The 23,710-nt window shown below is 41.4% G+C and overlaps 1 protein-coding gene across 1 annotated transcript in view; it reads left to right on the forward strand.

Annotated features, from left to right (window-relative positions):
* Positions 1-19,229, forward strand: part of MXD4 (MAX dimerization protein 4) — a 63,741-nt gene extending 44,512 nt beyond the window's left edge. The window contains exons 5-6 of the mRNA XM_061629793.1: positions 14,684-14,843; positions 18,797-19,229. Of these exons, the coding sequence (XP_061485777.1) occupies positions 14,684-14,843; positions 18,797-18,939 (303 nt within the window). The 3' untranslated portion in view covers positions 18,940-19,229. The remainder of the gene's footprint in view (positions 1-14,683; positions 14,844-18,796) is intronic.
* Positions 19,230-23,710: the final 4,481 nt, after the last annotated feature.

Raw genomic sequence — 23,710 nt, forward strand, 5'->3', positions numbered from 1 at the left:
ACTCTGCCACGGATCACGGGAAAGAAGCGCTACTCCTCTCCCACCCAATTGAGAGGCCCTTCAGGGACTTCTGTGGCTCCATGGGCCCTTGGCCAGGGCCCAACCTGACTTCTCTTTGGGACTTGCCCGGTTTGTGACTAGTGTTTGGACTGACGTTCAAAAGAACTGTCATATCAGTTTTTTTATTTATGAATTGCAATTTAGCAGTACCTCCTTATTTCTTTATTATTTTGCCTTAAGTAGTCTTCCCAATTATATTCCCTCTCTGTAGTTAGCAGCACTGTTTATTTCCCACTATTCTGTTGAAATTGTTTATCCTGTTAGGTTTGGATTTTCTTCCAATTGTCTGCGACTTGCTTGATGTGGAAATAGCCAGAATTCTTTTGTTTCAGAATTACTGCACTTTTCTCCATCCAGAACTATAATGATAACACTCTAGTTAGTTCCATATTAGTTAGTTCCACCAACACAGTCTAAAATGGCGGAGGTGCAACAGCTACGGACGAGGGAGCTCCACCACTGACGGCTTTTATGGGGTAATTTTCTATATAAATGCCCCTTGTCGGAGGCTACAACATATTGGAAATACGGGGCAGCCTCCCCCCTCTTTATGCCATCTCCCTCGTACCTGACCGGGATGCAGCTTGGTGCTTTCATCTGCACCGGGCCACTGCCGCTGCCGTCGCACCAAGCTGGAGCTGGAGCTGGGCTGGGGCCGGGGCCTTTCAGCGGGTCTGGTGCCGCGGCCTGTCCCTGGGAACACCATGCTGTTGCGATGATCTTTCGGTGAATGCTTAGGGTGGGGGAGCGCCCCTGCAGCCGCCGCAATCTTACCATCTTACCATCTGACCTCTGTCTGCTTGCCCTTAATATCGGCAGTGTTTACATCTTAATACCTTTGTTGTTGGCTTCTGAAGAGAACTTCCCTGTTAGTCCGACTTCAAGGGGTTTGTTTGCCGCGCCCCACCCTTTACCCCCACTGAATGTACTGGATGTTGGATGCTGAGATCAAGAGGCGGTGTTGTTTTTCGGTCTTGCATATGGACTATCACCCACACCGGTCTTTGTGCAAGGATGGGAAGACTCATATCACGAGTTTCCATCTGAAGGCGCACTTCTTGGACTATACAGATGAGAAGCCTTATTGTAACTGAGTTAGTCTCTATGTTATTGTTTAGCTTTCTTGCTTAGTGTTTGGTGTTTTTGATGTTTTATATGTTTTTTGCTTTGTACGTCGCTCAGAGTGGCTGGGTAGCCAGCCAGATGAGTGACTAAGAAATCGAATAAATAAAATATGGTCTTCCAAGTAAATTAAATGGAGCTGCTCGTGATCACTTTGTTTGCTCAGACCTGCCATTTTATGTATTATATGTTCACTTCTTATAAAAACCAGATTGAGCGTAGTGTTTCCTCTTACAAGTTGCATGAAAAAGGAATTGAATATATAGCTGCACAGCGACAATTAGGACTTCTCTATTGTTCACAGCATCAGTTCCATGAAACCCAAAAAACTCTTTCCATCTATAATTCTGCAGTTTATACTGATAAATCAAAATACTTTGGAACCATTGTGAGGCATACTTATACCAGATGTAAGAAAATGAATGTATTTTCCCCAGTTGTTAAATACACTTTCTGCAGGTAGCTTCTGTGGACTTTATGAAGATGCAGCTGTTAGAAATCTTCCAGTAAAAATAGGTTACATAACCATCTAAATAAGTTCGATATTTTGAAGCACATAATAGAGCTGATCTCTGTGGAAGGTTTAGAATGGGTATAGGACACAATGGTGGATGGTGCCTATTGGGTGTGGAAGGCATGGGTGGAGCCAGGGGTAACAATAGACTCAGCTAATTCCAGTTTTCTCCTTATCCTCCTTTCTTGCAATTCCTAAAACCAGCATCTCTGTAAATAGGATGACCAAGATACAAAAGAGGACAGGGCTCCCACACATTTGACAATTGCATAGAAGAGTATGGCAGCAGGTGTAGCCTGTTGTACAATATACATGTGCTGAAGTACACCTTCCATACACCTATTAAAGGTGGAGAATCCCTTCTTTTGCTTCTGGCCACCCTGGCCCATATTGTATCTAAAGAATAGAAAGACTACTTATTGTATTTCAGCATAACCTATCCCTCAGGCTTTTTGTTAGGCTAATCTTCCCTATTTTTAATCAGTTTGGAAGTGTGCCCCCCCAGTTGCCCCATTTTTACTCAGTTTGGAAGATGTTTTCTTTCTCTCCCCCACCCCCATTTTTTTTTTAAAGGCAACATATATCTATGGGCTCCTGCTGGAAGGAAGGGTGGGGTATAAATAAAGTAATAAATAAATAAATTATTGTTATTGGTTTTTGCTGCTCTCTTGTGCAACCCAGAAATAATAAACCATCACTACCTGGAACTGAGAGAGCTATGTTCAGCTAACCACTCGCCTATGAACCTCGGTGCCCTTGGGTCAGTACTTTTTCAACTTAACCTGCCTCACAGGCCTTCTTATTTTTAATCAGTTTTGAAGGGGCTTCTTCTGTTTCCTCCACTATTTGTAAGGGTGCAATCCTATATCTGCTTACATGGCAATGGGCTCCATTGAACTCAGTGGGACGTATAAGTAAGCATATATAGGATTATACTGTAAAATGTGCATATAACACTCATTTTCACAGGTGACATTAAGAAATGTCGAAAGGTTGAAATGCCATTATAAATCCACATTCCAAGCATGGTCATTAGTTGATTTAAAAAAAACCTGATACACTAGCGCCCCGCTTCTCGGCACCCCGCTTCTCGGCACCCCGCTAATACAGTGCCAGTGGGGCGATCAGCTGCAGGGGGGCTGGAGCTCCCTGCACTCCAGCTGATCGCACCAGAGGAGGGGACAGCTGATCTTCTGGCGTGATCAGACTTCCATGCTCGAGCTGATCGCTACAGCTGATCTTCTCCTCCTCGGGGGCAGTCAGACTCCTGCACTCCAGTTGATTGCTCTGGAGGAGGGGCAGATCAGCTGTAGCATGATAAATACATTTCCTTTACTTAACAGAACTTAATCAGACATTACAGAACATAAACTGAATGAAATTAGTCAATAACATAGGAGTATTGTAAAATACAATTGCTATTATAATTCTAAACTTCTGATGCAGAGCTGAGAAACCCTATTAAATCATAATTACCCAAATCAACAAGGCTGTCTGGGTCACAAGCAAGGTGATAGGTTCCTCTCAAAAAGAAGAGGGACAGATGCTCAAAGGATATTTATACTAAATCTTTCCTTTGAAGGAGATAAATTTATGACACATTATTAAACATTCCTAAATTGCTAACTTTCTCAACCTCCCCCCAAAAGACAAAGCTACATTCTACAAAATAACCAACTGCATGAAAGACTTCGATAAATCATATGCCAAGGTAACATACGCTGCAACTTTTGCAACAATTTTTATGAAACCTAATCTACTATTATCAAAGAAGTAATTGTAGGGATATCTAATAGAATTACGTCGGATATAAACAATTGCTATTTTATTATCAAAATCTAGATTATATTCATATGAGAATGTGTCCAGTCCACATCTGTGCATAGTAAATGTTTCAGTGTTAAAAATGACGTTCATTACAAACACAACTTATTTAGCTAATCGACAAATGTGGGTCTAGCCAATTCAAGGTTTTCTTTATATAACGGGAGACAGGTGTAGTGGTTCAAGATAGGGAATAAAAGAGTAATGATGTCCGAGTCTGGTTTGCAAATCTGGTCTGTCTCTGAAGGACATCACAAAAATGGAAAGATGCCTTCTATTCCCCGTATAATAATTTTAATTGAGCTGCATTGGGGAAAGGAAAATCAGCTATGGGGCCTGGTTTCTGGAGCCAGTCAAAATTTTTCAAACCATATTTTTAAAAGTGTGAGCATGTTTACATTATGGTACACAGGGGAATCACAGGCCACCTGCTGATGATTGTTATTAAAGTGTATTAGTATTAGTATTACTAATTTCCATTTATAGACCGCTTACTATCTAAAAGATCTCAAAGCGGTTTACAATAGAATACATAAGGTACAATAAAAACATATCAAATTAATTTACAAAGCAAAATACATAAACAATATCCATATACATAAACATATACATAAACACAGTATAAAAGCCAGAGTTCACCAAGGGGAGCCCATAAGCTGCCCTCCCCACTCTATGAAAGTATCAGAACACTGAAATTATGTTAACCGTGGAGGAGGGTGACAAACAGGTAAAAGGTTATTGATCCTCTGGTGCGGCTTGCCACCATTTCTCTCACCTCTCCTTCCTCCCGGGGGGAGGGGTGGGAGCGCCCGGCTGCTGTGAGGCTCCAGGACTCAAGCCTCGGCGGGCCTGTCAGCAGGAGGCCTGCACAGCCACAGCATCCCCCCCATAAGGCTGAAGCAGGCCCCACTCTCATTCTCTGCAATGGTGAAGCAGTTGAGCAGGTTGAAGTGGCCCATGCAGGAGCAATACGAGTCCTGGTACTGGTTCACCAGCCACTCCCATTGGCCTGTATCTTTAGATGTAATTCTAGCTTCTTTTGCCTGTAAAAAATTAACAGGAGGCCTTGCCATTTCTTGAATCGTGAATTATTTACTTCTAAGATGATATTTTCCAACAGAAATGGAAGGTGTGGCAGTAAATTAATTTTGATGACATCTTCCGGACCAGGGATTTTTCAATTTTTTACCACTTGATCAAGCTGTTTTTGACTTCTTGTATCAACTTTTTATAATTGTAAGGGATCAGATCTTCCAAGTCTTGGATTCTCCAAATGTTTAAACTGGTAACTCCCTCCATGGACTGGAGTATCTTTTGACAATACCATATTTAACACTTTTCTGCAAAACCCTAGCTGTTCTGATTTTTGCAGATTAATTTATACCTTGAGATTTAATCAGATTCTCCAGGGAGTTTCAGAACAACACCATTGGGTGGCATTGGGAGATGAGGTCTCAGACCCTTGGCCTCTCAATTGTGGAGTGCCACAGGGTTCTATCCTCTCCCCCATGCTATTCAACATCTATGTGAAGCCGTTGGGGGCCATTATCAGGAGATTTGGGCTGCAGTGTCACCAATATGCGGATGATACTCAGCTCTATCTCTCGTTTAAGTCCTCACTAGAGTTGGCTGTGGATACCATGTCCAAGTGCCTGGAATCTGTAAGTGGATGGATGGGAAGGAATAGGCTGAAACTAAATCCTGACAAGACCGAGGTGTTGCTCGTGGGAGATAAGAGAAGGTTGGGAGATATAGACCTGGTATTTAATGGGGTAAGATTACCCCTGAAGGACCAGGTCCGCAGCCTGGGGGTCATTCTTGACTCCCAGCTGTCCATGGAGGCTCAAGTCTCAGCAGTGAGCCGGGCAGCCTGGTATCAACTCCATCTGATACGGAAGCTGCAACCCTACCTTCCTGCCCATCTTCTCCCACGGGTGATGCATGCCCTGGTCTCCTCTCGTTTAGACTCTACGTGGGGTTGCCCTTGAAAACGGTCCAGCAATTACAGCTGATACAGAATGCGGCAGCACATCTGATTAAGAACAGCCGTCGCTGTGATCATATCACTCCGGTGTTAGTGGATCTACACTGGTTACCAGTTGTTTACCGGGCCCAATTCAAGGTGCTGGTGTTGACCTTTAAAGCCCTATATGATTCGGCCCAGTTTATCTGAAGGAGCGCCTCCAGCATCGCCAATCATGCCGCCTGACAAGATCAGCCACACAAGACCTTCTCTCGGTCCCACCAGTTAAAACAGCTAGGCTGGTGCGGACCAGAGAGAGGGCATTCTCGATTGTGGCCCCCACCCTCTGGAATTCCCTTCCTTTCGATCTTCGCCATGCCCCCTCCCTGATAGGTTTCCGCCGAGCCTTGAAGACCTGGCTGTTCAGGCAGGCCTACGGGAGCTCTGGGGTGGGTTAGCTTTTAATGTTGCTGATTAAATATAACAGTGGTGGTTGGTTTAATTATTGAGTGTGTTGTATTGGTTTTATATTGTATTTTATCCTGTTGGTGTACGTCGCCTAGAGTGGCTGTTAATTCGGCCAGATAGGCGACTCAAAAATAAAATTTTATTATTATTATTATTATATGTCATATCTGGATGTTTCAGTATTAAGACCATGTCTTCTGCATAGAGATTAACTTTCAAATGATGACATTTTAAACATAGCCCACTTCCATCTTCATTAGTTTGAATAGCTTCTGCCCTGACAGATACTCCAGGCAGATAGCCCTGTAAAGTTTAACCCCCCTCCCCATTTTTTAACATAAAACTGGTCAGATTTTATATTTTAATCCAGGTGATGAATTTCATGCCTAGTCCCAATTGGTGTAATACTTGGAACTGATAAGTGTATTCAATTCTGTCAAAGCCCTTTGCAGCATTTACAAACAGTAATCCATAGGGATTTCTTTATTTTATGGCTGGTGTTTAAAAGTTTATGAATATTGGTAAACATTTTTCAGTCCTTGACAAATCCTGCTTGATTTTCCTGATGTAATTTCCTGTGAATTTGTTCACTTTTCTTGCCAATTCACTAGATCAAGAGTTTAAATCCTAGATAATGCTATAGGTTTGTATGACTCAAATTGTCTTTGCTTTAGTAAACTGTGCTTATGGTAAACTATGGTTTTCAGTTCTTCCCATTTTCTGGGCAGCTTATATTCTGTTATTTATTAAGGGTCTTTAGTAAAGGGTTTGCTATCCACAGTGATGTGAGTTGTAGTCCAACAGCACATGAAGGGCCACAGGGTGCACATATATGATCTGGAAGGTCACATTTCATGGCTTCATCCATAAATTAAACTACATAATATGGGTTAAATTAGGACAAAGGTTTTTTAAAAAATAATACTACATGTTTTAATTGGCTTACCAGGATGTCTGTGTCGAAACTTTTCTGAATGGCTGCTGTTAATAACATAATTTGCACCATCTGACTTGACTACATTTCATTTTCTTCTGGATTTACTGTTTACAATCCTCTTCCCCATGTGCTATCATACATTGACCGAATTGAGCAAGCAAACACGGAGAGCGTACAGGAGTTTGTCAGGGGAGGTCAAAGGGGAGGTTCCTAAAAAACTTTTCCCTTGTACATACCAGTGGGACTCTCTTATTTGCTCTAAAGAAGGCCAGGACAAAGCACAGACCATTCCAATACAAGTAGAAATAAACAAAAAGCAGTAGAGATTATGGATGGGAAGGACACTCCAATGGTGGTCACCAGCAAGGCGTGTGCGATGTTTATTTTCTTGCCTGACAACATGATGGCATACACTTGTAACAAGTGGAAGCTGGTGGCGCTGGTGGAAGAAAAAGTGATGGGCCTGGAACGGCGGTGGCCACACTGAAGAGTATAAGAGAAGATGCAGAATTCTTAGATTGAACACTGAAACAACAGCAAAGAGGAGGTACAAGAACAACAGCATATTGAAGCAAAAGAGGATATTGTTGTAAAGAGCAACAACATCATGGAGGAAACTCCATGACAGTTAGGAGCAGAAGAGCTAAAAGACACCCTTCACCAGTGAAACTACGGAACCGCTTCCAAGCACTTGAGGTTGAGACTAGTCTACAGGGGAAGAATTACAGGAGACCTCACAGGGTAGCAAGCAAGAAGATGAAGCTCAGTCAAGCAGAGGGCAATGAAACCACACCCCACAACAAGGAGAGAAGAATAGTAGTGGTGGGAGACTTCCTACTGTGTGGGATTGAAACTCAAGTATGTGAGAAGATCCATGGACTCACCTGGTATGCTGCCTCCCTGGAGAATGGATTAGAGATGTGGAGCTACAAAGAAATCATGTCAGACGTTGAAGCTCTGGGAAGGAAACTTAAGGACTTTGGGACACAGGTAGTTTTCTCGTCCATCCTTCCAGTACTTAAAAGAGTAGAAAGGGAAAGAAAAAAACTCTGGGTGAATGGCTGGTTATGAAGGTGGTGCCGATACAAGAAATTTGGATTCTGGAACCACGGGTTACACTTCCTGGAAGATGGACTGCTAGCAAGTGATGGTTTGCACCTCACAAGGACTGACAAGAATGTGTTTGGCCACAACATGGAGAGTTCATCAGGAGAAAATGAATGCTCAGGGGGATGGAAATGTAAACTTGGTGGTAACAACTAACAAAGGCTTGTGCACATTAACAGGAACAGAGGGAACGGCTCTAATGGGGCCCAGTAATAGTCTTCATAAAAATGTAGGAAGGAAGACAGGCCATAAACAACATAGTCTTCGATGTCTATATCCTAATGCCCAGATTATGGGAAACAAACAGGACAAACTTGAACTCTTAGTACAGGAGAGTTAATATGACTTGATAGGTATAACTGAAACTTGATGGGATGACTCCCATGACTGGAATACAGTAATTGAAGGATATAACTTGTTCAATGAGAACAAAAAAAAATCCCTGCACAGAAATACAGGAGGATGAGTTTGAGAGCTCTATTTATTTATTTATTTAATTAATTAAACTTATAGACCGCCCCATAGCCGAAGCTCTCCGGGTGGTTCACAAGACAAGAAACATCAAAAATACAATAAACGTGTAGCAATATAAAAACACATTAAAAGTTTAAAATGTTAAAAAATTAAAACAATATCAGCGCATACTAAACATGTTGAAAAGCCTGGGTAAAGAGAAGAGTTTTAACCTGGCGCCGGAAAGATAGTAACGATGGCGCCAGGTGTATCTCCTCTGGGAGATCATTCCACAGTTCGGGGGCCACCACAGAAAAAGCCCTTTTCCACGTTGCCACCCTCCGAGCTTCCCTATGAGTAGGAACTCGGAGGAGGGTCTTTGATGATGAGCGTAGTGTACGGGCAGGTTCATAACGGGGGAGGCGTTCCAACAGGTATTGTGGTCCTGTGCCATAAAGGGCTTTGTAGGTCAAGACCAGCACTTTGAACCGGGCCCAGAAACAGATAGGCAGCCAGTGCAGGCAGGCCAGAATCGGTGTTATATGGTCAAACCGTCTGGTCCCCATTAGCAGTCTGGCCGCTGCATTCTGCACAAGCTGCAATTTCCGAACCGTCTTCATAGGCAGCCCCACGTAGAGCGCATTGCAGTAATCTAATTTCGAGGTTACCAGCGCATGAACTACTGAAGCAAGGTTCTCTCTGTCTAGATAGGGGCGTAGCTGGGCCACCAGCCGAAGCTGGTAAAAAGCACCCCGTGCCACCGAGGCTATCTGAGCCTCGAGTGACAGGGATGGATCTAAAAGAACTCCCAAGCTACGAACCTGTTCCTTCAGGGGGAGTGCAACCCCATCCAGAACCGGTCGAACATCCCCCATCCTGTCAGGAGAACCACCCACCAGCAGCATCTCAGTCTTGTCTGGATTAAGCCTCAGTTTGTTAGCTCTCATCCAGTCCATTGTCGCAGCTAGACATCAGTACAGCACGTCGACAGACTCACCTGAAGAAGATGAAAAGGAGAAGTAGAGCTGCGTGTCATCAGCGTACTGATGGCAACGCACTCCAAAACTCCTGATGACCAGACCCAGCGGCTTCATATAGATATTAAAAAGCATGGGGGACAGAACTGACCCCTGCAGGACTCCATACTGGAGATCCCAGGGTGCCGAGCAATGCTTCCCAAGCACTACCCTCTGGAGACGACCCACCAGGTAGGAGCGGAACCATTGCCACACAGTACCGCCCACTCCCAAATCAGTGAGTCGTCCCAGAAGGATACCATGGTTGATGGTATCAAAAGTCCCTGAGAGATCAAGGAGAATCAGCAGGGTCACACTCCCCCTGTCTGTCTCCTGACAAAGGTCATCATACAGGGCAACCAAGGCTGTCTCCGTGCCAAAACCGGGTCTAAAACCCGACTGAAATGGATCCAGATAATCAGTGTCATCCAAGAGTGTCTGGAGCTGGTTGACAACCACTCGTTCCAGGACCTTGCCCAGGAATGGCACGTTAGCTACCGGCCTATAGTTAAGATTTTCCAGGTCCAGGGACGTTTTCTTCAGAACTGGTCTTACTATTGCCTCTTTCAGGAGGCCAGGGACCACTCCCTCCCGCAATGAAGCGTTAATCACTGCCCTGGCCCAGCCGGCTGTTCCATTCCTGCTACCTTTTATTAGCCAAGAAGGGCAAGGATCCAACTTAGAAGTGGTCGCACGCACCAGTCCAAGCACCTTGTCAACGCTCTCAAGCTGTACCAGCTGAAACTCATCCAAAAAATTAAGACAAGAATCTCTACTGAGATTATCTGGATTAAAATAAATGGGGCAAGGAATAAAAGGAACATGGTAATTAGTCTACTACCAACCACCCAGTCAAGGAGAAGACAAGAATGTAACTTTAGGAAAGCAAATTGCCAATGTTTCAAGGAAGCATGATGTAATAGTAATGGGGGACAATTATCCTGATATCTGTTGGGAGACAAATTCTGCCAAACACAGCCCCTCTAAGAAATTTCTGACTTCTGTTGGAGATAACTTTCTCCTACAGAAAGTGGAGGAAGCAACCAGAGTATTGTCTATCCTGGACTTGATTCTAACCAACAGAGATGATTTGGTGGATGAAGTGGCAGTTATGGGAACTTTGGGGGAAAGTGACAACACCATACTTGAATTCTTGATTTTAACAGAAACAAAAGCTGAGAGTAGCCATACGCGCACCCTGGACTATAGGAAAGCTGATTTTAATTAATAAATTCAGAACAATGGTAAGTAAGGTTCTGTGGCAAGCCACCCTAATGAGGAGTCCAAGATGGGTGGGAGTTTCTAAAAGAGGAAATTATAAAGGCACAATGGCAAACAATTCCAACAAGGGAAAAGGAAGAATACAGCAGAATAAGCCAATGTGGCTTCACAGAAAGCTTATTGATGACCTGAAAACAAAAAAGGATACATACAGGATGTGGAAGGAAGGCCAGTTCACAAACAAGAGCACAGACGGGTAGCATGGAATTGGAAGGATGGTGGCAGGAAGGGTAAAGCTAAGAATGAGCTGAGGTTAGCGAGAGATGCCGAAAGCAACAAAAAAGCTTTATTCAGGTACATCCACAGTAAAAGAGAAAAGAAATGGTGGTACAGCTACTCAGTGAGGAAGGCAAAATGATAACAGATGACAAAGAAAAGGCAGAAGTGCTCAATTCCTACTTTGACTCAGTCTTCCCCAAAAGAGGGTCTATGAATCTCCTGGGAAACATGAAATTGAAGGGGCAGGATTGCAGCCTGAGATTGATTGACAAATTATCAAAGAATACCTAATCACTTTGAACAAGTTAAATCTCAAGGTCCTGATGAACTGAAACCTTGAAGTAGTATTGAAGGAACTCGTTGAAGAACTCTTGGAACCACTTTCTATTATCTTTGCAAAATCGTGGGGGATGGGTGAAGTGCCAGATGACTAATGTTGTCCCTGTCTTCAGAAAGGAGGAACCTGGCAACTACAGACCAGTCAGCCTCACAGCGATCCCTGGGAAAATTATAGAGCAGATTATAAAGTGGTCAATCTGTAAACACCTTGCAAACAATGCAGTGATTATAGAAGCCAACATATAAAGAACAAATCCTGCCCGACTAATCTTATCTCATTTTTTGATTGAATGAACTCGCTGGTAGACTGGGGGAATGTTGTGGACATAATATATCTTGACTTCATCAAAGCTTTTGACAAAGTGCCCCAGGATATTCTGATTAGTAAGCTAGCTAAATGTGGGCTGGTTAGAACAACTATTAGCTCAAAGCATACTTATCAATGGTTCCTCCTTAAACTGGGTGGTAGCTAACAAGCGGGGTACCACAGGGCTTAGTCCCGGGCCCAGTGCTCATCAGCATTTTTATTAATGTCTTAGATGAGGAGGTGCAGGAAATGCTTATCAAATTTGCAGATGATACAAAATTGGGAGGTTTAGCTAATAGCTTGGAAGACAGAAACAGAATTCAAAGGGATCTTGATAGGCTGGAGCATTGGGCTGAAAACAGCACAGTGAAATTTAACAGGGATAAGTACAAAGTTCTACACCTAGGAAAAAGAAACCAAATGCACAGTTATAAGATGGGGCTCAGCAATACTACATGCAAGAAGGATCTTGTGATTGTTGTTGATTACAAGCTGAATATGAGCCAACAGTGTGATGTGGCTGCAGAAAAGGCCAAGGCTATTTTTCCAAATCATGTTTCCAAATCATGTGAAGTATTGATTCCTCTGTATTTGGCACTGATTGGATGCAGTACTTGAAGAAGAATGCAGAGAAACTAGAACAGGTTCAGAGGAGGGCAATGAGGATCATCAGGGGACTAGAAACAAAGCCCTGTGAATAGAGACTGAAAGAACTGGGCATGTTTAGCCTTGAGAAGAGAAGACTGAGGGGAGATAAGATAGCTCTTTTCAAATATTTGAAAGGTTGCCAAACAGAGGAGGGCAAGGATTTTTTCCCAATGGTCCCAGAGTGCAGGACACGGAATAATGGGCTCAAGTTACAGGAAGCCAGATTTCAGCTGAACATCAGGAAAAACATCCTGACTGTTAGAGTGATACAATGGAACCAATTACCTAGGGAGGTTGTAGGCTCTCCTACCTGAGGCATTCAAGAGGCAGTTGGACAGGAAACTGTAGGGTATGCTTTAATTTGGATTTCTGCATTGAGCAGGAGGTTGGACTCAGTGTCCTTATAGGTTCCTTCCAATTCTATGATAACTCATGGTAACATCTCATGTTGTCACAATGCATCTGATGGAGTGGACTGTAGTCCATGAAAGCTTATACCATAACAGTTGTGGATTTGTGGGACTTTCCAATGCTAGTGCTACTCAGAGTAGACCTGTTGAAGTTAGTGGACATTCATTCATTCATTCGTCATTTTATTTGTATGCTGCCTTTCCAAAAAAACGTTTGTGCTCAAGGCAGTTTATAGCAAAGTGAACAGAAATACATCTCAAAAACAATTGCAAAAAAATGTCCTAATAAAAAAAATAAAAAGTAACATAACAGCATGTAAATAAAATATTATGAACATAATAAAACAATGTTTAAAAACAAAGAAGTAGTATCCATTAAAAAAAACCCAGCCCCTAAGGTAAACCATCTATTATATTGCCTACAAAACTTCATTATTCTGAGCTGAGGCTTGTTTTAGAAGCCTCAGCAGCAGTACAGTCTCTTTGTAAGCAGAGGTGTGTGCTCCTCCCCTTCAACACAGGCGTAGGCTTCCAAAGTCACTTTGGGGTCAAGGGGGCAGGGCAGGTCTTCACCCAGGCTGACAGAGGTTCTGCAGAGAACTCCTGCAGAGAACCAGACATGACTAACTTAGGTTCATTAATTTCAGTGGGTCTGCTCTGAGTACAGCTTAGTTAGATACAGCCCTTAGTCTTTAAGGTGCCACAATACTCTTGTATTGTTTTTATACATAATTGTGCTTTGCAATGAGAGAATGACTTGGTTCTTAAGCAACATTAAACCATTTTTTAAACCAATGGTTAAATTAAGGTTCAATGTGCATGATCGATTTGCTCCTTCCCTATTCCCGACTGCGCTGTGCAGGGGAGGAAACAAACTAGAGCCTGGCTTATTGTTATGTGCAAACCTGGGGTTATGGTTTTTTCCTCTCCAAAGAAACTACAACCAGAAGCCAAGATTTGTTCTTGGATTACTGCTCATGGTTTGTTTGGAGGAAACAAATCAGCAAACCTCAACAGACTCTGGCTGATGCCCCTCCCCCCATATATTATGGTCAGGAATTGGGGAGGAACTAAGTGCTTTGTGAATTAAACCATACTTTACCTATGGTTTCATGCATGTGAACCAGGCCAACAGGAGTACACAAACTGCATGTATAGCTGACATCTGCAGATGACTCAGCTGGATGAATCATGTAATGCAAAGCAATAGCAACGAACCAAAAGCCCATTAGTTTCAAATATAGCTCACAGTTAAAGCTGTGCAGGAACTACAGACTATCTAGTGAATTTCTTCTCTCTCCCCCTGCCCCATTGTGGAGATATTACCATTCCACTTATTAATTATATTTATATCTCTGTCCTAAATGTGTGTGGCTGTATCAGCTATCAATGCAAGCATAATATTTCTGTATATATAGAATATATATGATTGATTGATAGACAGATAGATAGATCCATATATTTCCTGATGATTAATTTGCTGGTTGAAAGATTCTTATGTATGGGCAATTGGGTATTAATATAGTGATCTTTTGCTGCTGTTTTGGAAGTTGTAGATTTCTTAATTAAAAATGCACTACATTTATTTAATAGTAGAAATTTCTCAATGTTCTCTGCTGATATAGTTGGTTAAAATCCAAATTAATTCAGTACAGTAGGGCCCCGCTCATACGGCAGGTTCTGTTCCGGACCCCTGCCATAAAGTGGAAATCGCCGTAAAGCAAAGCCCATTGACGATGATGGGACACGTTGCACGAAAATGATGTCAAAATGGTGCGCGATGGAAAAAACCGCCATAAAAACGGGACAAGCGCCTTAATGCAGGGACTTTCCCTAATTGAAAGCCGCCGCATTAGCGAATCACTGTAAAGTGAAGCGCCGTAAACCGGGGCCCTACTGTACATAGAAAAGTTCTCCACTTTAAAAAATATAATTTTTCTGAAACTTTTTATGAGAACACAGGATTATCAGCGCAATCAGTAGACTATTTTTACTGTTTTATTTTAACTCCTCAGAAATTGGAAGAGCAAGACCGCAAAGCTCTAAATATTAAAGAACAGTTACAACGAGAACATCGCTACCTCAAGTGTAGATTGGAACAGCTCTCCATGCAGGGCCTGGAACGAATTCGCACAGATAGCCTAGGATCAACAATATCCACAGATTCTGAACAAGGTAGGTAGAGCCTTGAATTTGCCATCTGACTGTTATAATAAACATACACCCTGGACAGTATTCAGCTAAATAATTGTATGAGTGGAACACCTTCCACTTGTGCAACAGGACTTCCCCCTCTCTCCTCCCCCCCATGCATCCCCTGTACCATCCCCAAATCTGCTTTGGAAGGTTGGGAAACCCCCAAAACAGATTTAGGAGGGCGCAGGGGGGAGGAGATGGGCAGAACATTCTGTTGTGCAAGGAGAAATTCTTGGGCTGATGGAAAGTTCATCTTAACGCTGTGTTGAGTACAGCCCCTTAAGTGTAGTTAACTAGAAGTATATATACTCGGTATACAAAAACAAGTATATATATTAGAATGTCCAGCACCAGCATTAGAGGCAATTCAAAGCATAATTGTCAATTTTTGAAAAAATGACAAATTGCTTGAGCAGGCAGGGGAAGTGGGGCCAGAGCCACCACACATTCTTTTTCTCACATAGATGCACACCACCCATTCACACACATACACAAGTCATTCACATGCCACCAAAACTTCAGTAAAGAGCTTTGAATCTTGATTTAGCAAATTAATGGGTATATACATGTCAGCTCTACACTGCATCAGCAGTGTCGGGGGGGCTGGAAATGCCTGGGTCTTTGGCAGGGAAGGAAAGTCCTTAGCCAGCAGTCGGGTTGTAAATCTGCCAGGCCTATCCGAAGCGTACTTGCCGAGTCAGAAGTCCAGAAGCGAGGTCAGTGGAGGTCCCGGATCAATTGCCAAGGAGGTCAGTCAAAGAGATGCTGCAGGGAAACTAGGTCTACACAAAGCCACGCCTAACGTTGCAGTCAGCAACAAGCTGCAGCCAAGGTGTGCCTTATAAAGAGCAGGATGGACAGCAGGTGTGATCCCTCAGCGTTTGGGCCTTAAGGAGACAGGCCTGCCTCTCTTCTGCCTGACCTTCTGCTGTCTACGTTCTGCAGGTGAGGGGGGAGTATCCTGTGCACTGTCTGTGTCTGGCTGCAGGGCCTCTGCTGTCCCTGGGGTGCTCTGCAGCTGAGGGGCAGAAGGAGCTGGATTCTCAGGAGGCTCCTCCGTGTCTCCTGCTGCTCCTGGGTCTGCTGCTGTTACTCCCGAGTCGTCCTCATCTGAGGAGTCCTCTGACGGGGCCATGACAATACAACTCTATCAACTCTGTGTCCTTTACCATTTTAGATATAACAACTATGAAAAACCTATTTGCAGATCTCCCTTACACTATGTCATTAGTTTCACCAAGTGGGGGATTAAGAACTCTCTAATTTTTTATATATAAAAGGTACCTGCAAAGCCATGTACACCAAGGGCCCGTTGGGAATCTCATACCCCAGCCAGACTCCATGAGCCTTCTCTAAGCACAAAACAGCTGATGCTTACAGAAAGTTCCCAAATGGAGCTTTCTATAAGCGCAAATATCCCATTGCATAACCAGCTTAAACTTAAGCTGGTGATGCAAATGATTTTCCTATATAGGCACAGCTCAGGCCATGCCCACAAAGGATTGTTTTGTTTTGGGTCACTTGACATCATTGTGGCATCAGATGATTAACAAGTGCAAAGCTCCACCTGCCTGTGAAAATAGCCCACAGGGGTTGGGGAGCATCCCTACGTCACACTCTTGAACCCAGTCGCTTGAGTGACCCCTCCCTAAGGAAATCCAAGGTATAACAAAACTCATAACCTGTGACTGCCAGGTGGACATTGGAGGTCACCCATGATCTAAAATTGTGTAGATCACCAGGCAGTATTAAATCCAGAGGGCGTAATCCAGATTTCCATGAGTGCTTCTTGCTTCAGACTCCTTTATATATATATATATATACACACACACACTTTACAAAAGGATCAAACGTTAATGCAACCCGTACAATGAGTGAAGGTCAAGTTGTATCAGGCAACTCCAGCTCTTGAAACACTCATCTGCTGACATCACTCATTATGAAATCTGAATCTCTGCCTGACTCACTAAGAGAGTGCACTATCTCCACTTGGGAGGAAAGTACACCCCTGTCCCTTCTAAAGTGATGTTTTGCACCTTCTCCTTTTTGCGTGGCATTTTCCAGCCAAAGTCCCAATCATCTTCAGAGTCACCTTCCAGAGCTCTTTTCTAAATTTGAGTTATCCATTTTCTGTAGGTACATCAATCTTTATGTATCATTGTGTGTCAGTCCATTGTGTGTAGCCCATGTAAGATGAACAGCAGTCCATACAGGCGCCCCGTTGGCATTTTATCCCCACTTTTTGTAACCTTTCTGTGTAGGGCTTGAAATTTTTCTGGAAAAAATTATGATGCCCTAAGTTACTTGGATCTAATTTAACACAATTTACTTACTGTTCATAATCTACACTTAAGAAGGTTTACACAACTTTAAAGTTGACAATGAGGACATTGAACTAGTCAAGGATCCATACCTTGACACAGTCATTAACCAAAATGGAGACAATAGTCAAGAAATCAGAAGAAGGCTAGGACTGGGGAGGGCAACTATGAGAGAACTAGAAAAGGTCCTCAAATGCAAAGATGTATCACTGAACACCAAATTTAGGATCATTCAGACCATGGTATTTCCTATCTCTATGTATGGATGTGAAAGTTGGGACAGTGAAAAAAGTGGATAAGAGAAAAATAAACTCATTTGAAATGTGGTGTTGGAGGAGAGTTTTGCACATACCATGGACTGCGAAAAAGACAAATAATTGAGTGTTAGAACAAATTAAAGCAGAACTATCACTAGAAGCTAAAATGATGAAACTGAGGTTATCATGCTTTGGACATATAATGAGAAGACATGATTCACTAGAAAAGGCAATAATGCTGGGTAAAGGAAGGGAGTAGAAAAAGAGGAAGACCAAACAAAAGATAGATTGACTCCATAAAGGAAGCCAGAACTTACAAGATCTGAACAGAGTGGTTTACAACAGATGCTATTGGAGGTCACTGATGCATAGGGTCGCCATAAGTTGTAATCAACTTGAAGGCACATCACACACCCAGATAACACACACACATTTAATAAATTTACAATTAGTAACTGTCTAACTAAATATTAGGCCATGTTAATTTAATGTGTTTTATAAATATCTCAAAAAGTTTTTTCTAATGGCAAAAAGCACTTGATTAGGAAAAATCAGTAAAGTGATATTAACCTGTGTTTTAATATTTAAAGCTCTAATCAATATTTTTATTAGGATCCTTGTAAATATGTGAAAAACAGGGCTACAGCCCTGCTTGCTCCTCTCACCATCCCCCTGCTCCCCTCCCACCTATAGAAACCACTTAGACCTGGAGTGGGGAACCATTTTGGTACTGCAGGCCAGATCGTTGTAAGGATCTGCCTCACAGGCCAAATTTGACAAGTGGGTGGGGCCACCCACCTGTCAATCAACATCACAAATGACATAATAGTTTTCACCATTTACAGAGCATGTTCAGCTGTGTGTGAAAGAGTTCCTTGCAGAAAGCTCTTGTGCACATCCAAATCAAAGGTGAATTAATCTCCCGTCACAGAAGTCAGTGCTGCTTCGCACTTCCCCCAGAAGGGGCAGCTTGCTTTGGCTGTACAAGTCTATTCTGCCTTCCCTGATTAAAAAAAATTAAAAGTATGTATACTCAGGCAAATGTGATTTGATTTGATTTAATATTACACAAGAATGAGGTGGCATATGGTGGCGGCTAAGGTATGAATTGGGAAGTGCCAAGTTTGAATCTTGCCCCTGCCATGATCCTGGGCAGGTCCTTTCCTCTCATTCTTAGCATGCACCCCTTTGGGTTACAGAGATAATAATATTGACCTATCTTACAAGGCTGTAGATATTACTGTATGAAGCACTACGAACACTCTAAAGCACTGTATAAATATTATTTAGTGTTATGATTCGGTTCTGTTTGTCAGCATTGTGAAACTTCTGTTTCTGGTATGTTTCAATTTAGAGGTAGACATTGAAGAAATTGAATTCATTCCAGCTGAAATGGACAGTAGTGGAGGTGCCAGTGATGCTGAAGACAGTTTGCAAGGTAGCTCAAGTGAGAGTGGTTATACACATTCCCACAGACTAAATGCCAGACTTGTGTAGTGGAACCGCTTAACTCAGGACGTTCTGACTGAAGCACTTATACAAAATATTCCAGCTGCCATTCTTCCAGAAAGCTTCAACCACAGTACTCCAAAAGGAGGTTTCTTGCACAGAGTTCCTGGAATTATAATTAGTATAAATAAATTACAGATCATGTGTTTTGTACAAGATGTGTTTGATACAGTTGTGGCTTAAAGTCCTTCATGTAGCCACCGTTCATTTTGGGGGGATGGTGCTTGTTTAAAAAGTCTGCCCAAGGAGTATAAACATTAAAACTTCTAATAAAATTATTTCTTGGATTTTTTTCTTTAAGGTTTTTTTTAAGGTGTCAAAATATGAAGGGGGCATAGCAGAAAACTACACACAGGGAGCATGGCTTTTGTTGTTTAAAAATGGGTTTTGTCTCTGGTTATAAGAAGTGCTGTAGCCAAAACAACAAGTAAATCTGTGTGTGTATGTAGATTGCTAATGGTCACTCTCACATTCCTTGGATTCTGGCTATGTATACTAAGGGAAATGATACAACTTTTTAAAGTACATTATCATTTTTTTTTTAAAATCATTAGCTAGCAAATATTGCTAGGGGAGAAATTCTTTCAATGTGTTTGAGACTCAACAAATAATAAAATGTTTATGCTCTTTATATTAGCAAGTTTAATATTTTTCAAAAGATGTGGGGAAGCTGATTTTAATCATGTCTTGATGTGCAATGATCCTCCAAGCTTTCTATGCTTTATAGTGACTAACTTCAGAACGTTAATCTCATTAGCCTGCAAATGCAAAAACACTCTGCTACCTTAAGAGTTTGACATTTTGGCATGACTTTTTATGGACAAAGATAATTGTTTCCCATTAGATGTTTTCAGCAATGGCTGTTTATGTATTAATGTAAACATTCTCCACCAAATGCTTTCACTTTCTATTGCTGTTTAGCCCTCAGGATATCATTTTTGTATTTACATTCTCACCTTCTCAGAGCATGAATCTAATATTCTACAGCAAAACTAATGACATGCAAAGGAATCAATTCAATGAAAGAGACCCATGTATGCAGGTGATACACACACATTGCAATGCTTATCTGCTCTCTCAGGTATGATGAATGCATCAGTTGTAGATGGAGTTATGCATCTCAATCCAGGTCAATTTAGTCGCATACAGTTAAACAGGACAACCTAGATTGGGGCCAATACCTTTTTTTCTAATTGATTCTAATGTTCACCATTCAAACAACCACTCACAATTTCCTTCATGTTAATAAGAAACAGTTGATGCACTTTTTGTCATGGAGTAGATTATACCTGAAATACTTCAGCATTTTTGGTGGAGGATTCAGAGCTCATATGACCCAGAGGTGGATTATTAAAACTTTGTTTAGAAGAAAACAAAACTGTTTGCTCATTTTTTTTTGTATTCCTATCTGAAGCTGCCAGTTCACTTAAATGGAAAGCATGGGTTTAAATTACAGTGTTCATATTAAACATTTTTATTTGTACATTATAATTTCAACCTAAATTCATTACAAAATGCAAAAAAGCTCTAAAATTGAATCATTTATTTAGCATTCATCAAGATGTTTAGAATATAGTTACCTCTATTTTAGCAATACTGCAAAGTTATATTTGGATACCATTTAAGTTGAGTGAAATCATTAGAGTTTGGCTTGCTGGTAATTAAAAATGGACCAATCTTTATATTACAACTTTAAAGGTCTTTTTTGTAAAACAAAAAAAGGTGATTAAAAACTATATAGTCTTTAGACATGCTAGATTTTCTGTAAATATATTTCCTATAAAATACTGTATTTTTCTTAACTCTTCTCATTTACTCATAGAGGAAGGGAATGGTTATAAACCCAGACCAGAGTCTCAGGGGCATTAGTCATATTGTGCCTTGGTGACTATTTATGGTGACCTTGGAGTTTTTAAAAACTTACGTGGTTATTTCAGAAGCCCCAGTCAACATGCTTGAGTGTATCATCTTGCCAAAAATGAGGCACTGAGACCTGCTTGTGTTTTTAGAAATATGTTTAGGGTGGGGGAGATAATAATTCAGTGCCTATATCCAATAATTTAAACTCATTTTTTTCAGTGTACAGTATTAATGCAACTCAAAAATCCATGTGTTCAGATGCACATGAGGATCTTTTCTGCTCCTGGTGTTTCTGCTGATTTAAACCAGAGAGAGTAAAATCTGTGTAAAAATGTATTTTTTCAATCGAAATTAATTGGGGCAGTTGCTCTAGGCAGTGGGGTTTTACCCAGGCATTGGGTTTACTGAGTAGATTGCAGGATCAGAACAATGCTGTCTGCTACTAAAATCTAAGGCTGCAATTATGTTTTTAGCATTGAACTGCTTGCTTAATACTCAGCATGTTGTTTTCCTTCTTGGTGCTCACAATGCAGAAAGTAAATGTTGAATACACTTTTGGCAGCTTACAGTCCTTGTTAGCCTGGAAGTTGCTAACAAAAATGTTATGGTTTAAAAGTAATGGTCTATTTTGTAGCTATCCCTACTATAGCCTTGAGGAGAGGCATCAACTAGCAGCTGAATTGGAAAGTAATAAGCCTCTGTTAATGCTGTTATGTTACACATTTGGCCTATTATTAAAATCCTTACTGAGAAAAGATACACAGCAATATAAGCATTGTGTGTAGCTGATGCAGCATTAGTTACAAGCTCTTTTTGACTGTATATATTTAATTTTTAAATCAGCACTATTTTTTAGAGGTTTAACAACTGTTAATGGGGGAAATAGTTACATTGTTGTGATTCTTATAATGAATTTGTTCATGGCTTGTAAAATACTTGCTTTCATGAAAAAGCACCTCTTGCACAGAAACTTTCAAACAAACAAAAATGAGAAAATGAAAAAGATTTCATGACAAACATTATTGACTTTATGTCACTGATAATATTTTTTAAAGTGAATGTGTGCAGTTTAATGAATTCTTCCATGCTGTGTATAAGTGGCTTTGTAAACCTTTTATATTTTCAATAAAGATTACTCCAATATTCTAATTCACAGTTAAAAAGGATGTTTTCCTTGTTTTTACTTGTTCAGTCATTGCGGTGATAACTTATACCATATAGGCAAGTCATTCTGGTAGCATGAGAAGCACAGTAAATGTGTTCAGTTGCAAAGCTTACTTGGAACATATTGCTACAAAGTCTTCCACATACCAGTGGATTTCCTAAGGCAGCCTTCCCCACTCTGGTGCCCTCCAGATGTTTTGGCCAATGGTTGGGAGGGAGGGATGAATCTGTCAGTTTCTCTCTCTGTCTCATTTTTCTATTATAAAGTAAAGTTCTCCACATTTCCACATCAGTTCACATAAGTCCTCATGAAAGTTCATCAACATTTTAGTGTTAATTTTTCCAGATATATAAATATTTGTAAGCAATTTTCTCCAACATACATATTTTTGCAGAGCAATTTTCTCTAAAATAATGCAGGTTTTTATATCATTTTCACTAGTATATACCTTTTTATGGACACTTTACCCCAGACTGAGACACTCCTGATGTCCACTGGAGACTATTCTGCAGAATAGTCAGTGCCATTATTCCACAATTATTTTTGGAGTTTTCTTAGTGTAAATTTTGCAAAGAGTTGCTGTACTTCACATATTCACAGAAATGGGGGGGGGGAAACGATTTCCAGTAGGAAACTTGACTAAAATTGCAAAGTAAATCAGACATATTTAAAGTGACCATCAGAACTATATCAACTGTCTTAATAATGTTGCTTCCTCCCTGCTAAAATGAATAATGAGATAAATTTTCTAGGATAGATTCTCTGTAGAAACAGTAGTAACATAGAAAAGAAGCAAAGTAGGAAGAACACTTACAAAAATGTAATTCTCTATGTTTGGAGATGGCAGGTGTGGCCATCACTCACCATATGCTCAGAGGCACATGTTACCAAATTCTTCCAAGCTACACAGGAAGTGGATTGGACTGTGAATGACCAATCCAAATTGTGTTTGTATTTTGACCAATTTGTAGGACAGTACAATATCTCAGAGAGGAGGTCAGGTCTCCTGCTCCCCTGGTGCATTCACTATAGCTTCCTAATTTTCCTGCTTTTTAAAGTTTGATAGAAATATCTGGGCTATAGGTACACTCTTAAACCACAAGGTTTCTTGCCTATTAGTGAATTTCTCTGCTTTTTAATTGGAGAGGTAAGAAGTGGGATCCTGTGCAAGTTTGCTGAGAATGGATTGATCATTTGCATGCTTATTGAGTTCAGTGGGATTTACTCCCCTGCAATCATGCTTATGATGGGTGAAACTGACCACGGGATGGGGAGGGGAGGAGGAAGGGCAGAGGGGAGAAGGGGGATGGGAACAGGCGGGAGGGGAGAAGGACAGGTTTGTTCATTTGCATGTTTATCAAGTTCAGTGGGATTTACTCCCGTGCAATCATGCTCAGGATAGGTAAAACCGGCTGGGGAGGGTTGGAGCGGGAAGGGGAGGAGGAAGAGAGGAGAGGAAAGGTAGGTCTGATCATTTGCATGCTTATTTTCAATGGAATTTACTCCTATGCAATCATGTAACCATGATAGGTAAAACTGACCATGGGGGAGAAGGAGGGGGACAAAGGAAGAGGAAGGGGAGATCAAGTTTGATCCTTTGCATGCATATAGAGTTCAATAGTATTTATTACCGTGCAATCATGCTTAAGATAGGTAAAACTGACCATTGGGAGGAAGGAGGGGATTGGAAGGGGATGGGGATGGGGAGGAAGGGGCAAAGGAAAGGGGAGGGGA

Source organism: Rhineura floridana, chromosome 5 (genome assembly GCF_030035675.1).
Source record: "Rhineura floridana isolate rRhiFlo1 chromosome 5, rRhiFlo1.hap2, whole genome shotgun sequence".
Lineage (NCBI taxonomy): Eukaryota > Metazoa > Chordata > Lepidosauria > Squamata > Rhineuridae > Rhineura > Rhineura floridana.